Source organism: Leuresthes tenuis, unplaced genomic scaffold (genome assembly GCF_036924035.1).
Source record: "Leuresthes tenuis unplaced genomic scaffold, fLeuTen1.0.hap1 SCAF_19, whole genome shotgun sequence".
Classification (NCBI taxonomy): Eukaryota; Metazoa; Chordata; class Actinopteri; order Atheriniformes; family Atherinopsidae; genus Leuresthes; species Leuresthes tenuis.
The window spans coordinates 9,675,020-9,691,678 of NW_027325373.1; the positions used below are offsets into that span (position 1 = coordinate 9,675,020).

At 41.3% G+C, this 16,659-nt stretch overlaps 3 protein-coding genes across 5 annotated transcripts in view; 1 reads left to right on the forward strand and 2 right to left on the reverse strand.

The window, feature by feature from the left end:
* cdc37l1 (cell division cycle 37-like 1) overlaps positions 1 to 16,659 on the reverse strand; it is a 55,131-nt gene that overhangs the window by 8,500 nt on the left and 29,972 nt on the right. The window lies entirely within an intron of this gene.
* Positions 1,494 to 10,713, reverse strand: LOC140277239 (ER degradation-enhancing alpha-mannosidase-like protein 3). 2 transcript variants are annotated; one of them, XM_072372194.1, is made up of 20 exons: positions 10,435 to 10,713; positions 10,244 to 10,289; positions 9,204 to 9,304; positions 8,721 to 8,760; positions 8,416 to 8,528; positions 8,111 to 8,264; positions 7,827 to 7,961; positions 7,578 to 7,683; positions 7,322 to 7,419; positions 7,034 to 7,159; positions 6,836 to 6,919; positions 6,488 to 6,571; positions 6,203 to 6,327; positions 5,898 to 6,063; positions 5,554 to 5,711; positions 5,365 to 5,470; positions 4,806 to 4,979; positions 4,553 to 4,718; positions 4,227 to 4,418; positions 1,494 to 3,797 (listed from the first exon to the last, which is right to left on the reverse strand). In XM_072372194.1, the coding sequence occupies exons 1-20, from the start codon at positions 10,527 to 10,529 to the stop codon at positions 3,529 to 3,531; spliced, it is 2,538 nt and encodes an 845-aa protein (XP_072228295.1). In that variant the 5' UTR covers positions 10,530 to 10,713; the 3' UTR covers positions 1,494 to 3,528. The 2 variants fall into 2 exon arrangements, with proteins under 2 accessions (XP_072228295.1, XP_072228294.1); XM_072372193.1 differs by having other exon boundaries at positions 1,494 to 3,800.
* On the forward strand, positions 11,089 to 16,594 carry anxa3b (annexin A3b). 2 transcript variants are annotated; one of them, XM_072372197.1, is made up of 14 exons: positions 11,089 to 11,173; positions 12,826 to 12,860; positions 12,972 to 13,019; positions 13,284 to 13,371; positions 13,569 to 13,663; positions 13,752 to 13,865; positions 14,020 to 14,110; positions 14,230 to 14,309; positions 14,718 to 14,774; positions 15,078 to 15,171; positions 15,540 to 15,635; positions 15,734 to 15,792; positions 16,032 to 16,154; positions 16,344 to 16,594. In XM_072372197.1, the coding sequence occupies exons 2-14, from the start codon at positions 12,849 to 12,851 to the stop codon at positions 16,401 to 16,403; spliced, it is 1,017 nt and encodes a 338-aa protein (XP_072228298.1). In that variant the 5' UTR covers positions 11,089 to 11,173; positions 12,826 to 12,848; the 3' UTR covers positions 16,404 to 16,594. The 2 variants fall into 2 exon arrangements, with proteins under 2 accessions (XP_072228298.1, XP_072228297.1); XM_072372196.1 differs by lacking the exon at positions 11,089 to 11,173 and adding an exon at positions 12,418 to 12,521.

Consider the following 16,659-nt stretch of genomic DNA (forward strand, 5'->3'; position numbering starts at 1 on the left):
ATTCTGAAGCCCTACAGTTGTGGGTTGCAAGACCACTGTCAGAAAAACAAATCATTGTGTGAGCCCTGACTTTGTCATATAGAAGAAGCCACAGAGACCACATAAATGTTGACTGTCCATAAAGCAAATTCTGAACTGCTGTATCCTAGCCCCTGGGATGTGCATTAAAAAAGTACTTCAAAACAAGTCAGAATCTAGTGTTGCTTCAAATGGGATTGACAAAAAACTTCTTTTTGTAAGAGATCAGAGGCTAAAATGTTTGTAAAACCACTGGTTTAATTTTCAGGACGGTATGTAATTTTAAAATCATGCCAATCAAAAATAATGCAAAACATTCATCTGGAAGTCAATGAAGCTGTCAAACTAATTAAATGGAAGAAGAAAGTACGACATGGCCCCAGTGTTGTGGATGTAGCAATTACTGATTACTACACAATTACAAATAAGGCAATTAAAATTACAAATGATTAAATAAGGCAGGAAAAGGCTCTAAATTTGAAGTAAAAACAAGTTAACATGTCAAAAGAAATACATAATCACTGTCTTCCTTCTACCTGAGACAGCTGTTAAATGCGATTTCAACTAATTGACAGACATTGTTACCAAATTTGACAAACTTAATTGTTTTCATTATTTCATAAGAGGAGCTGCAGATAAATCTCCCTCTGAAAAGTGGAGCGTATCGACAGCCTCGGATTGTTAATGTGTTTTGCTTGGAGAAAAAAAAGGAGAAACAGTCTGACTTTTTTTTCTATGTAGGAAAATGTGAGGAAAAAAACTCAAAACGTTTGAGTCATTTTGAATTTTTGTAGGAGAGCTTTGTCATTTCTCTCATCTCTCATCATTAAAAATGTCACGAGTCATCACTCTGTCATTGCGCTCGTCCGTGGTGGCTTCTCCAATCTGGCACAAAAAACCTTGCAAGGTCTGTCTCATGTTCTCGTCACAAAGACAGTCACAGAACTGCGAAATTTCCTTTGTAATTCAACACACAACTCCCGGTCACACTAAGACATGAGCGCCATGTCATTGGCCCTGAACGTCTGACTGAAAAACAACTGCGGTTTCAATCTTTAAATGAAGAGGATTTCATTTTGAAGGGGAAGCATTGTTTATAAGACAAACATTTAAAAAAAATATATATATAAATATAACAAAGAAGAAGAAAAAAGTCAAGTCAAGTGACATCAAATAAGGTTTTAATAAAATGCCACAAGGCTTTGCTTACTTCTGCAGCTTCATGTTCTTTCAAGTTTCACAAATCAATTTTTTTTATTCTCCAGCAATGGAGCATTTTAAAATGATCACAAAGGCCCCTTTTGATGATGGGAAAAGATGAGAGACAAACCAGCTTTGGAATTATTTTCAAATGCTACCAGAATACATCCTCACTGAAAAATGGAACGCATATAGGTTTGCCAAACAGCCATGGCTGCCATTAGGATAAAAACAAGATAAAACAAACTCTCTAACACAGAAATAAAACAGGGAAAGAGGTGGAAATTGTGAGTTTGAATTTATTGACCGGACCGGCACATACGCATCACTTTTGGCACTTTTTGAGCCAGCCAGCAAAGAAGTCAGACAACAGCTGAACAGGTTAATAAATAGAATGCAAAACAACAAAAATAACTCTCAGTTTCTTCTCCATGGTCCATTTTTCCACACCGACAGTGTCATACACTGTCCTGAGGTATACAGGTTGGCAAAGCCTAAAGCTAAGGCTCAACAACATAATAAACATCTTGGATTAAGACTGAAGAGTTAGTTCAGTGGCATCAGGAAATTCACTGTTCAGAAATGAAAGAAAACCTGTTCTGGCAAGAGCTTTTCCCATACCAACTCAGGCTCTCATTTCCTCATGCCACAGAAGAAGAAGAAGAATTAGAAGAAGAAAAAAAAAGGCAGATTTATTTGGAAGGATAAAGACAGTAAATAGGAACTATATGATTAAAGAGCAATGCTTTTTTTTTTTAACTACTGCATGAAGTAATTACACATTAATGCCAGAGAAATTGTTTAGCCTGTGTGGCCTGTGCGAGAGACAACATTATAATAGTTGCATTTCAGTCTTGACCCCAAATGCGAAACCAAGCTGCATCCAAGACAGAGTTCAATCACACCACAAGTTACCGCTTTTAAGATGACGCAAAACCTTCGCGGCACCACAGACAACTTTAAACTTATTCCTTTTATTCTGATCTGAAACTTTGGATAAGTTGTGTCTCATTTAAAAGGTGGATAAAAAAAAAACAAAAAAAAAAACAATGCATCTCAATCCAAGAGTAAAAGTAAGGAAGTAGATTATTGCTGGCATTTAAAATTCAGCAGCAAAAAACACAAACAAATGTAAGGAAGAGGCTTAATAGTTGTTTCTGTGCCATGAACGCTCATACCACTATGTCAAAGTGCATAGCAACAGCTGGGACTACAAATAGTGGATGTTGCACACGGAAGAAACCGGACCTCGGCCATCTCAAGTCGCCTGGTTTAATTTTAAGACAATGAGATTAATTACAATTAACAACCCTGTTATTCATATGATGAGAAAGCAGCATGTAACCTAAAAATAAAAACTAAATTTCTAAATGTTCATGATGGCCAATCCTCAGCTTTTGTCACTTATTTCTTGTATGGTGAGGTCTTGTCTAATGTTTTTTTTTATTTTTTTTTTTCAAAAGGCTTTTACTGAGGTGCATTTTTGGGTATTGTAGTTATTTAAGACCTTGCACACACACTCAAACGCTCATAATATAGCCAAAAAAAATGTTTTTTTAAATGCAGAACACACACACACACACACAATCATTTGCTCAAATGAATCAAACTTGCAAACTGCATTCATTCATGAAATTCCCTGAAGTTTCTTACGAGTACAAAAATCAGCTTTTCAATTTAACCCCCAGTTCATCTTCTTCATCCACCAACATTTTGTAACGGAGAAGTTACCCCCTACTGGCCAAGTAATGCTCCACTCACCTCTGCTGAATATTTAAACAGTACTTGTTTAAGTAAAAAGGTGCAATCTAGATTGAGAACAACCTTGTGTTTCATAAAAAATGTAACCAAGTACATTTTTGCTGCCTTATCTTGGCTTTCCTCTAAAGTGAGATTACTTCTAATTCTGCAGTATCATCATCATCATCATCATCATCATCATCATCATCACAAGCCTGAAGCACAGCGAGCCAGGGTTAGGTTAAGTTTGAGTTGAAGTGATGACAAACTATGTTTCCTAACCAACAGCTTTTGCTCTTTGACCTCCTAGTTTGGTCTCATAAGATTATAAACACAGATCAGAATCTCCAATGACTGTTTCATGAATAAGGAGCCATCTTTAGGTTTCACAGTCAAGACGGGATGTGAGTGGGGCTTTGACACTCTCCTCCATCAGCTGTAAACATGCAGGCTGTCTCAGTTAGGGCTCCATTAACAGTCGGGCAGTGAGGGGGCTCTGAGGCACATGCTACTCAGAAACTGATAAGGAACCAGCGTTGGGACACCTGGCTGCTTCGAGATCCGCAGTGGTCAAGGATATGGGTCTGGTCCGATGTTAGAATTTGGGGTTTTAAAGGAGTCTGCTGAACATGGTTCAGTTCTGTCATTCTCTGCTGCTTGTGTGCAGACCTGCTGTTGCTGTGACTCCTGTTTCCCATTGACCTCTCCTTCCCTCTCTTCTTTGAGAAACACCTCATCATTCTCCAGGACAAACTCCAGGGTGGGCCCTCGAGATGCTTCTGACTCCAGCTCCCCCTCCTCTGTCAGGCGGAGTTTTATGTTCATGCTGACAGGTTTTTCTGCTTTATTTGGACAATGAAAACAGACAGTGAAACATGTAAATGGTAGAAGAACCAAGAGGGGACATGCATCCGAGAAAAGTGAAACCCTGGGACAAAAAGCATTAAGGATTAAAATCAGTGATAGATCACTTCCCAGTTTCAGTGCAGATGTCATGAAGCATCATGTCAAACCACTAAATGATGATCTTTAAGTAACAGTTAATTAATCTACAAGAAAATCAAGGGGATGTTTGATATTTCTTTCCATACTATTAACAAAGAATATATAACTAAAATAGACAGACCGTCTGACTCTTAGACAGACCGTTGAGATCGAAGAGTACTGAAACACAGTAGTTTGTGTACTTAATGACGATTTGTTGACAGCAGCAAAAATATATTACATCACTAGATTTATTCTTTAATCTTCCTTCCCCTCGTCCTCACCATGTCCAAGCTGCCTCTCCTTGGGAAGCAGCAGCACATCCACATTGTGGTGTTCCTTCAGGGCGGCTGTCAGCACGGCGCCCTCACGGCTGAACAGGAAGACCAAAGGCAAGGTGATGTCTTCAGTGGAGTCGCCATCTCCGACCATCTGGAAGAGGGGAGTTTCCTCACTATTACTTCCCTCACGGTGGTCTGTGCAACAAGGGGATAGTCGGAAAAGATTTAGTTTCAGCGAGGTCCAGACTTCAGTGTTTGGTGGCTATTCATAACCAATGAGAAGTAAGGTTAAATAAATACAATTTTGGTTCAGTTCATATAGTCCTCACCTATGAAGATGACTCCTATTGCTCCTGCTTGTTGCAACCAGCGAGCCTTTGCTGCAAACATGCAGTCACCACGTAGTGCCAGAGCAATGCGGCCTTTCAGCTCCACAGCATTGTCTACTGGTCCACATGCTGTGTAAGGGGAAGCTTTCACTATGCTGCCTTTAACCTGCAACACAGGAGTCTATGCTTTATGCTGTGAAACTACAGTAGGTGTACAAAAAAAATGAAGACCTTAAACCTCGTTTTATCTCACCCCATGCTCCTGCTTGGTGAGGTCCATTCCAAACTTAGCGGGTCCCGCAGTGAGGACTGTCCTTCCTAGAAATGGGGGTGATATGAGCTGAACAACAAGCGGCACCACCACCTCCTCTTCTGGTGTCTGGCTTACCTCTGCCACAAGCCTTACCCGGTACACTGCTTTGTGCTCCTGCAATGATCAATATATTCAGAAATTAATCACTGTGAACTCACGATGTCCCGCTGTTGGCAAGGATCATCTTTACCTTGAAATTTGGGATTGTTTTCAATTTAAAAAGGAGTACATACATTAACATGCCCTAATTTTCATTTAAATTTACAAACCACAAGGAGATCACAATCTTCTTTAGTTTCTGTAAACTTACAGTCACACTTTTTTTTCTTCCCATTCACCCTGATGTGAACAACCCTTAAAAGTCAGTCACCTGCTCATTCGGAGCTACTTTAAAAAAAAATAATAAAATGGAGGAAACAACATATATCGATACAAGAAGCATGGGTCTCACGCATCTCTCAAGTTAAAGTGATCTACGTAGAAATAACCAAAAATGTACCTTCTGATTTCTACTGATCTCAGTCAGAGGGGTGAGGGAGATACCCATGCTTTTCAAGAACTCCACCGGTTCCAAGCCACTATCGTGGAGCGGTAGTTCAATTTCCCTGTAAAGAATAAACACTCTAGATTTAAAATCAAAAGCAATTACGGAAGAGAAATCAGACAAGTCTCTTGGAAGTGGCCACACCTGACGGGCAGAGGGTGGAAGGCTCGTCCCACCCCAGTGAGGTACTTGTAGCCATCCCTGATGGTTTTGGCAAATGAGGGGTTGTTGGGGAACAATGTCTCCGCGCTGGGACAGGAGTGTGTGAACAGATCTTCATCTTGAGAAACAGGAGCAGTCCTCTGAAGAAGAATAAAAAAGAAGAAAATTAAATAACACACCGAATGTTTCCATGGACCTTTTTCTGTAACTGTACTAAACGATAACATGCTGTTTAGTGTTCACATTGACTGAAATATGGCACTGCATGTGAGCTTGTATAAATCAGAGAAGATCAGCCAGGTTTGTGTTGAAGTGAGAGCTCTTACGGTGGCATTGCCTTGACAAGTTGCCTGAGTGGTGGACAGGGAGACGGGCAGGAGGTGAGCCTCCGTGGTGAAGATGTACTCATCGATGTCTATTGGCAGCTGGCTCTTCTCCGAAAACAGCAAGTACAGGTATTTAAACATCTCTGCCAGAAAGAACGAGTCCATCCTGTAAATACACAAACACGCGTTGGTGATACAGATGTTACCGAGTCCAAATGAATCAGATTCCTGTGTCAGAAAGCACCAGTGCAGTCCATGTGTTAAAGGGGCTTTGGTTCAGGAACAACGTTTGTCTCACATAGTACCTGTCCTCATGCATCCCTGTGCGGACGTCCTGCACAGCAGCAAACCCACAAGGCACCCTGGCGTAGGCATCAAGCTTTTCCACTATGGATTGTCCCACTCTGAGGTAGTACGAGTCACCAGTGGCCTGAACAGAGCAAAGTATAATCTCAACCCAACATCTTAAAAAAATACGTTGATGAAACTTGTACTATATACACACAAATCTTTTTTTTTTTTTTCTTTACAACAATGGAGAGCACTTTGGTCAGCTCACTTGTACAGTAGGATTTTATTTTTCTTGTTACCTTATAGAGGTAGTAGGTGCTTTCTGCAAACTCTGGTCTCAGTAAGTGTTGGCCCCAATGAACTCTAAACTCTGTAGTAAAAGCCTGCGAGGAAATGAATCAAGGCCATAAAATGAAAGTTAGTAACACTTGTCGTGACACTGGTGAATGAGGGTGGAATGTGCATGTCTCACTTTCTTTTTACCCCCTGTAATCTGTAAAATTGCCTCACCCCACACCCCATCTCAAAGACAAACTTTATAACTTTATAACTAATTAGAAATATTATTATCTTTGACTGTTATAAATGTTTGACATGCGTCTACTACATGGCATAACAAACACCAGAAAGGAGCAGGTATAGATTACCTCTGGAAGGAACTTGTGTTGTTTAGTCACTTGGTAAAGCATCTCATGGGTTTCAATGGCTGGTTTCAGATCTCCTCTCAAAACCTACTTGGGCAAAAAAAAAACAACTTCACTTTGGAAAAAGAAGTACAACAGCTTGGACGCCTTCTGCTACTGGTTAAGTGCAGTAAATGTAATTAACGGAGAGCCTCTTTAGACCTGTAATCCAGGGAAGAACGCCAGAAGAGAGTCCATCCAGCTCCGCACGCTCACAGTGGGGTTGTGCATGTGTACGTTGAGCAGCAGGGGAGGCTGACTGATGTACTTCATGATGGCACTGTAGTGCTGTAACGGGCAGACGAAAAGAAAACTGCATCAGCAATTAGTGAAAAGTGGCGTTGACCCAAAGAGCCTGCAGCGTGAACATGATGACACTGTGTGTGCAGCAGGGGGCACAATACAGCCAGGTCAAAAGCCGGGGACGAAGTTAACCAAAGGAAGACTTACAATGTTGAACCGCTCCAGAAAAACATTGTCTCCTAGAAGAATGTAGGCCTTCATGAGATACTCGTAGTATGAGTCGATCCCAGCACCAACTCCACTTTCTGCGAACACACAAGGAAGAAGGCTTTAAAATGACAATAATATCATATCACTGTCACCATTTGTGTGACAACAGATGGGGACCCACGGTTTCATCTCTTGCCGTCACTCAGATGTGATAAGTTTTACAAATGCATGTTAAGTGCTGGAATTGTCTCACCTCTCCTGACCCATTCTCCATTGTGGATATTAATGACAGTCCCGACCAAGTCGCTTCCTCTTTGTCTCCTCTCCCAGAGGACGTCCAGAGCCTTTCTCGCATGTTCCTGCAAAACATCATTACAGTTGCAACTAATAATTTCCAATATAAGATATTCTAATCATATATCTCAGTAATCCCACACACACTGCATTCTCAGAAAAAAAAAAAAAAAAAACATTAAAAAGAACTGAAATTAGAGGAAGGTACCTCAAACACAGATTTTCCAGAGAATCTGCTGAGAGCAGCAAACTCCAGGATCATTGTCCCTGCACATGCCGTGCAGGTGTCTGATTCAGTGCCAGTGCGTGAAAGTGGGTTCAGGACGCCATACCGCAGATTCACCTGATAAACCAAATATGAAAAACTGAATCTCACCATTTAATTCAGCTCAAAATGATCGTAATAAGATAAAACAGTAAGCTGATGGCTCCAACTACCTAAAATACATCTAAAATATGACCTGTGATATGTAACAATACAACAGAGAGTACCTTAGGGTAGGGAAGGCCACTTGTGGTGTTGAAGGCAGGAAGTAATCGATGGCCCAGCTCTATGGCCATTTGTAGGAGCTCATCTCGATACCACTGCATCCTCTCCCCACGTTGCCGCAGCAGGTCAGCCATAACGTGGCCCCCCAAAAGCCCACTGAAAAGATATGTTGTTTTTTTTTAAATCCCAAAATTTTAACCCCTGTAAGGAGTTGCTATAACATGAGATTTAATAACAGCATAAAGGTAACTGAATAAAATAAAAGCATACTGAATAAAAGCAAACTCATGTCAAACAAGTTTCATACCCTAAAACTCTGATGTTTGTCTCAAACACCGACACCACCACGTCATTGTCAAAGCGTACGTCCCTCACAGCCTTCCTCACTGCATCCTCAAACTCATCGAGCTTGTTCAGCACCTGTTTGCATCGTGCCAACACCAACAAAGAAAAAAAAAGAAAGAAAAAAAAGAAAAGAAAAGAAAAGAAATCAAACTCGTGCCAAAAGGCAAAAAAGTTCTAAACGTACAAGTCGAGTGAGACAAAATGCTCAAAGACGAGGTTAAGAAAACTTCTCTTGCCCTAGTAAATAAAGAAAAAGTCTGTACTCACCACCAGGGTATCGAGGGTGTCGATCAGAGTAAGAGAAAACCTACAGAAAAGATATTTAACAAATGGCATGACACGTGAGAGCTGGCATGGCACAGTGGAGCACGTGCCCCACTTTTCCAGTGCTCCAATTTTTTATCTAAAGTAAACCACGCACTGTTTGATGTCAGATCAGTTGAATTAGCATTAAAATTACATTATTCCACCTTCTGGTACATAAATAGAGCCACTGTGCTATGAGTTTGAGAGTTATTGTCTTCCTGTAGATTTTATTGACATGGATCCAATTGAAGTATGTATGCATGTATGAAAAAGGGCATCTCCTCCATGGCAGGCTGACCCTCTGGAGCGGCGTCGCAACAATGATTACTTGACATAAACCGAGTAAAATCAATAGCGTGTCTGCTTCAAGGAAGTTCACTGCTGTGACTGTAACATCTCACTTGATTTTTCAAGGCTACAGATGTCAATTTAAGAATAACTTACTTCCCCAAGGAGTCGTCTATGTCCCCTCTGTTAGGTTCTTGTCCACGCACCCTCCCTCTGCAGCTCAGAGGCATCAGTTCATCTGCTGGATAGGCATATTTCTGCAACAGCAACAGCTGAGATTAGGCCTCTACTTGAATCGACTGCAATAACAATACACTGTTAAAAGTCAGTCATCTTTAAAAAAAAAAAAAAAGAGAGAGAAGTTAAGAAAAAAAAAGAAAAAAAAGAGCCGGATGAAGCTAACAAAGATGGAAAAACGTCCATCATCAGACCGGGTTTCAAAAGTTAGGCTTTATTTGGCTCTCCCTCAGTCGCGTCCCCCTCCTTATACAACCGTCTAACGGCAACTGAGTGGAGAATTGATGCCATTGAACGGCACTCGACTTCTTATATTCAAGCTACCCCATTTTGATGAGCATCTATGGAGATTAATGTTATGGATTTGGTTGAAGAGCCAAACAGCACAGCACGGATACATCTTGAAATTAAATGATCCCAAAGGGAAATTATATTGCTGCAGAACCCCTTCATATCAGTGATTATATGCTGTCATTGTGTACAGTTATTGCTGCTGGCTTTCATTACAAAATTGTTCACATCTTGACACATTTTGCCTTTATGTCAGATGAAAAATGAGGCCGATAATACCACTAATCAAAGAAACAATCCTCATGTCCATGAGACCATCTAGTTTGCCAAGTTTGCACAGACAGCCACAATTAAGGAATCATTTATGTAGTGTCTGCCCCCGAGAAGTTTGGATCTATAAAACTAAGAAGGCAGCAAGAAGTCTCATTTTAACTCACGTGTTACTGTGATCAGTGATAATAAATTGCTCTTCTTTTTACAAAAGTCTTCTTAAGACTACAATTAGGTTTGTATTGTAATAGAAGTACAAATGGCGAACCGCTGGAGCCAAGTAGCAGACACAACACCTGCATAACAAACGGAAGAGTTTCCTTTCCAAGTTAAGCGATGCAACTGGTGAACACAAATGCAGTGTTTAGAACTATACCGACAGAATGAAGACCCCTTACCATGTAACTTCCATACGCGTGGTCAAACATTTCAATAATTTGTTCCCTGCAAAATAAATCATGGAAAAATAGAAATCAATAAATTGAAAACGGCTGTATTGCTTCAAACAGTTTTGATGATATTGCAGGTGTGATCGTGGTTATGTAGTATAAAGCCACGAACCAGGCTGGTCTATGTAGACAGTTTTCACCTGATAACAGTTTTCTCCTCTGGTGTCATGCTCTGGCTCTCTTGACATCTTGCCCAGCCAAGGAAACTGGTGATCAGAAGAATCTTTAGCATCATCTTGGTGCCAGAAGAGTGGCCCGGTTTCCAGACAAGTTTATTACCAAGTCTCCTCTTGAAGTCTTACATAAGGTTATGCTTCAAAAGGGACAAATGGTCTCCTGCTGTTTGTCCAACGCCCACACAAAGTCAAACAGTCCAGCTGGCACAGCTGTCCTCTTCAAGAGTCCAGGTTATCCACATTTTTGGTAGCGAAATTTCACCTTTTTGGCTACCTCCCAATTTCCATGCTTCCTAGTTGTTCCTCCCGTCGTATTAGGACCCCTTCATGACTACAAAGCAAGTCAGCTGAACGCAATCCATGTAAACAATGGAGGAAGCAAGCTACAGCTTAGCGGTTGCCTGTTAACGTTTGCTGCTTTGGAAAGCCAAAGAGGACTGACCCCGAAGCTAGTTGGAGGAAACGCACTTGCAAGTGGACAGGGAAGCCATCAATTAGTTACCAAACAGACGGAATAGGAAGACAATGTAGCAACAGCACAGTGCTGGGAGGATCCCTGTTGCTAACCTGCTGCTGGTCGTCGTCAGCAATGCTAGAGAGTTAGCTAACGAGTTTATTATCAAAACAAAGAAGATAGGCTGGGACAAAAATGGATTCTGAACTAAACAGCAATTCCCCGCTTACCCAGGATACTACCATACGGGTAAATAGACACCCTAAGTAACATGTCAAGTGCCGAGCTGTCAAAGAACAGACAGGCTACCCGGCTGCCGTGCCGCTGGGGCTGTCGAAAAGGTTATATTTTTGCCCGTTATTAGCCTTTCAGGCAGGCTTCGTGCCACGTAAGATGGTCCAAAGCTTTGCCATTGTCGTTTTTCCTACTTTATATCCCTACTACTTTAACTATTTGTATCTATGATGCTATGAGTGTTTTGATAAGAGGTCCATTGTGGGGTTAGAGACCGTCAGTGGGTCAGTTATTCAAATCCAGGCAATGAAAAGTTTCCTTGCAAGCCAGGCTGAGGGTTTATAATCAACATCTCACACATGCGTAACGAGCACAGTCAGCGGTCGAATGGAAGGTGGAGTTTATTTCTCATAGTACTTTTAGTATTACTGCAAGTACTTTTTAGGCCCGTTTATAATATTTGTAATAGTTCATACCTCTCGTGGTCGTTTCTGACTAAACTGGTGAACGCACATATTAGTAAATAGGTAAAAAATTAAATAGATAGTGGACGATGTTGCGTCATTCTCGAAATAAGTGTCCAAAGTGTCTATTAAACTATCAGACTCCAATTAATGATGGGACAAATCCAATTAAAACCAAAACGGTCCATACTCACTGAAAACAATCCAGTGTCACATCATAACCCCTTTAGTCTGCAATGTCAACAGTTTGCCACAAGGTGTCACTGTTGTCCATTCCATCGCCTTTTTTTATGCGTTTGTTTGTTTACGTCTGGTTATTTGGGCTCCTTTGACAACTATTTGACACTTATTATTGCACAGGGATAGATGTTGTTGCTTCTCCTGTTGTGTCGTGTGATGACGAGTAGCATTTAGATCCACGCCGTTCATGGACTGGGAAGGCGTGCGGTCATCAAAAATGTGCCGTCTCACTTTCAGTGTTGAAACGAAGAGATAAGACTAGAGTTAGCTGTTTCTCAATATCCTTCCTCCTCCTCTCTGACTCATCCCCGTGTACCTGCCCTGAGAACAAACATGAGATTGAACCAACCTTTCAGTGGGCATGCAGCCCCAATCAGCATTCATGGATGGGCATTAGAAGAAAAAAGCTGAGATATACAGCAGATAATGTCTATAATGAGAAGTTATCGCGCAAAGTCAGGCAATAGTTTCAATCCCCCTTTTCAGCGTCTTTCTGTCAGTGTGGTACTGTAACTGTCTACAAGTGAGGAGGGGTTTGTGATTCAAGCCTCCCACAGCTAATAAAAGGGCGTCGCCCTCCGAACTTTTCTGATAGGTGTGGCGGCTTGGTCGCGCTTTGAAATTCTTCCTCCGACATCAATCGTGCCCTTTCACTTAAGGTAAGAGGATAAATGAAGCGTTCTCACTTATATCTAACATACGCGACTTTATTATTGGCGCACGCTCCGTGTGTCGTTTCGTTAAGTTTTGCAGGCCCGAAAAAAAAGAAAGAAAAGAAATAGGAAGAAATCCTGTTCGAGCTCACTTTTACGCTTGACTGTAAGAGTCTAATCGGGGAAAGATACAAAATGTGTTCGTGAAAACGTTTCCGATGGAAGGAGGGTCGGGATATGAGTAGATGAAGCAGGGAATAAATGGTACAGAACGAGTGAACTGACACATTATTCTTTTTCTCCTCTCCAGTTGAAAACTTTACTGCCACAACGATGTCTGTTTGGGTGAGTTGGTCGACACTGTCTCTGAGAAGTTTGGTTTTAAAGATATTTAGTGCTCAAACCGTCAGAATATACAGCTGAAGCAAATCAAGCTTATCTGTTTTTGTACTGCAGGATGACCTGGATCTACTCTTAGACTCCCCTTCCTCACTGACCGTGACAGTAAGTTGGACCAGCACCTACCTTTTAGGTGTCAGCAGGTTCGTGGAGATGATAACGGTGATCATGTGATCATCAGTATCACTCAATGACTGTTAATGCTTTACTCCCTTCAAATAAGGAACACGTAGTTACTGAAATATTAAAAATAATATGCCGTGCACACGTGGGAGTTTTGTGGTTTTGCAATATGATCATCTGTCTTTCTTTTCTTTTTTAAAATGATAATTATTGCAAAACAATGAGCTGATGAATACTCTTTGCTAGTCTAATACCAGAGGAACTGTGAAAGATAAGGCTGATTTCAAAGTGGAAGAAGACGTATCTGCGCTAAGGAAGGCCATAGAGGGGCTCGGTAAGCTTATGAGTTACTCTTATCTGTATGTATATATATAATCTAAATCAGTCAAACATGTAAAATACTGTTAATATGTAACTAAATATGCTCCTATGTGTCATTTAAAGAAAACATTATGCAGAAGAGCACATCTGTGACTACAGTTTCTGTGTCAGTCTGCATGACGCAGTGTTTTGGTGTCGTCTTCTTCTCAGGTACAACGGAGAAGACGCTGATCGAGGTGTTGAGCCAAAGAAGTAACGCGCAGCGACAGCTTATTGCCAGAGCTTATGAGAAAGCTACAGGAAGGGTATACGAGTAGATTTGCCAAGCATTATTTTTGCTTTGTCATGGACAGGGACACAGACCGAAGTGAGTGTCTTTTCCTCCTTCATCAGACATTAGTTGCTGACCTTGAGGGCGACACGCACGGGGACTTCGAGGACTTGTTGGTTGCCTTGGTAACACCGCCCGCGGTCTACGACTGCCATGAAGTCATCAAAGCCATGAAGGTGAGACTCAGATTAATAATTACCCTACACATAGAATGTGCCAATTGTATGAATCTGAGTGTAGTCTAGTAGCCTAAAATTTCGGCCCTCAATTCATTCTTGTTTCACTCTCTAATATTCTGGTTCACTTGTAAATTTAACCTTCCACATGCAGGGCCCAGGGACAACAGAGAGTACACTGACGGAAATCTTTGCTTCGAGATCCAACAGGCAGATAAAGGCCTTGTCGGATGTTTACCTGGAAGGTAACTTCAACACAAAGTCACTGCGTGGCTCATGGAGCGACTTGAGGGTGCTGTAAAGATATTCTCCACGCTGTGTAATGTCAAGCACATTTTGACATTCTGCATCTCCTGCCCTCAAGAAACGGGAAGACTGTTGACTCACGACCTGAAGTCCGAGGTGTCTGGAGATTATGGCAAAGCGCTGCTCATTTTGGCTGAGGTACCGACATTCTATTGAAATAATGCTGCGATTTCCCATTCCCGACAAATGACAACCGGACCTGCAACTGCAAATTCTCTCAAAAATGCAGTGTTCACACATCTTTTATTTGAATCCAAATAGTCTACCTGCCGAAGATTCCCCCCAAAATGGTTTCGTATTTGAAGTATTATGTAAGCTTTAAAAAGAAATGAGTGAATTAGAGGATAATTAATCTGATAAGATAGTTGAATGCTGAGGAAAAATGTTTTCTACAGAATCGTTGGGAGGCTTGTCGTCTCTATTATTAAGCTGCGATGTTCATCTTACATTTGGATCTGTGAGGATATTGAATGAATTTCTGGGCAAATGCCAAACATTGCTTCTTTTATTGCATGACAAAGTGTTTTCTTCTCTCCATCATCACAGGGGAAGAGAGACGAGAGCACCAATGTGGATAATGCCAAAGCCAAAGCAGATGCTAAGGTCTGCTCTCTATATTTGGGATTTTAACTATTGTTGCTGCACTTATTAAAAAAACAACAATGACAGGGCAGTACACGGACATTTCAAACACATTGTAGAGGCTTTATTAATAATTGTTGGTGTAGATTCGCAGTCATCCAGGTCATGGTAATCCTAAGAGCTTGAGTAAGGGCAGCTACACTTCTTCTTGGATCTTGAATATGATTCAATTCTGAACCTGCTCACACTGCACATTCAACATGACAAAATTCACCAACACGGTCAGCATATAAAGCTGCTACTCCTTCTGTTTATTCCGTACAGGCGTTGTATGAAGCAGGAGAGAAGAAGTGGGGAACCGATGAGACGAAGTTCATAGACATACTGTGCCACAGGAGTATTCCCCAGCTTCGGCAAAGTGGGTTGACCTCAGATGAGTTACTTCTTATTGTTCTGCTCGTCACAATGTAAAAGAAAAAAAGTAGATAAAATCATTTCAGCGAATCACTAAAACACAACCGGATCCAATGGAAGTATCTAATTTTGCAGGTATGTAGTCAAAAGTATTAAATGTATAGGAAAAAAACTTTCATGGGATTGAGTTTCGTGGATTTAAAGACACTGAAAATCAAACGGATGAAACCAAAGTCAGGTGATCATCGAAATCAAATTAATCTGCTGGAGACCATGAAGACAAGAAAGGAGCAAAACTTCGCCATGGAAATGGCATGGTATTAAAAAAAGAAAAGAGAAATCTGTTTTTAAATCTCCGTTTTCTTTTGGCAGCTCTGATAGAGTACAAGAATCTTAGCAAGAAGACTCTGCAGGAGAGCATTGAGAGCGAGATGTCCGGAGACTTGGAGAAACTGCTGGTGGCTGTTGGTATGAAACCTGCATCTAAACCTTGACAACGCAAACTAGCCCATTTCTATTTAGACCAACTTCGCAGAACAGAGCTCAACTCATTTTTTTCTGTTTAGTCAAGTGTGTGAAGAACGTTCCTGCATACCTGGCTGAGAGGCTTTTCAAGAGCATGAAGGCAAGTTGAACACAAACAGCTACAATACCAAATCCACACATTGTTTGCATGCATTGTGCCCCTTCTTCACAGCAGACTGTAATGGTCGCCAGTGGTGTGGAAAGGCACGCTAAGCTACGTTTTGTTGCTGCATTGGCGTACCGCGTCAGTGACAAAGCTGGACTCTAAAGCGGATTTAAAAAAAACAATGCAGGCCTCTTTTTAGTTTGGTTTATTGGTGTATTTGCTTGTTTTCCCAGGGTGCAGGGACCACAGAGTCCACACTAACCAGGATCTTTGCAAGTCGCTCGGAGATCGATTTGTCAGACATCAGAACAGAGTACAAGAAGCTGTTTGGCTATTCCCTCTTCGCCCAGTTGGAGGTCAGTGCACAAGCCAGTGGACTGAACAGGGTCCATTACCCCCTATGAACTGTCAGAACTTTAAAGTATCGTCTGGTACACTAGTCAGGAATTCTATTGCATGAACGACACCCAGATATCCGTTTGGTTTTGTATGACGTGTCAAACTAATCTGATTTCTTGCTTTTCACTCCTCGTATTTATCCGTAGTCTGAAGTGTCGGGTAGTTACGGTGACACCCTGAAGCAGCTGTGTGGCAAAGACGACTAACTCCTCCCAGCGCATGTGACATGAAGCGCCGCTTTTCTCTGGAGCAGACGGGGAGAACCACGACAAGCCGCTGGCCTTTTCAGAGCCGTTGCACTGAATGGGTCCGATTAAAGAAAAAAATCTATAATAATGTGGAATTCTAATGTCCTGTAAAGTTTACAATGGCATTTCCATTTCTTTTTTTTTTAATAAGTGTATTTTTCCCGTTATTCTCTTAACTTTAACATTTGCAGGCAATAAAATGTCTTCTTTTTGG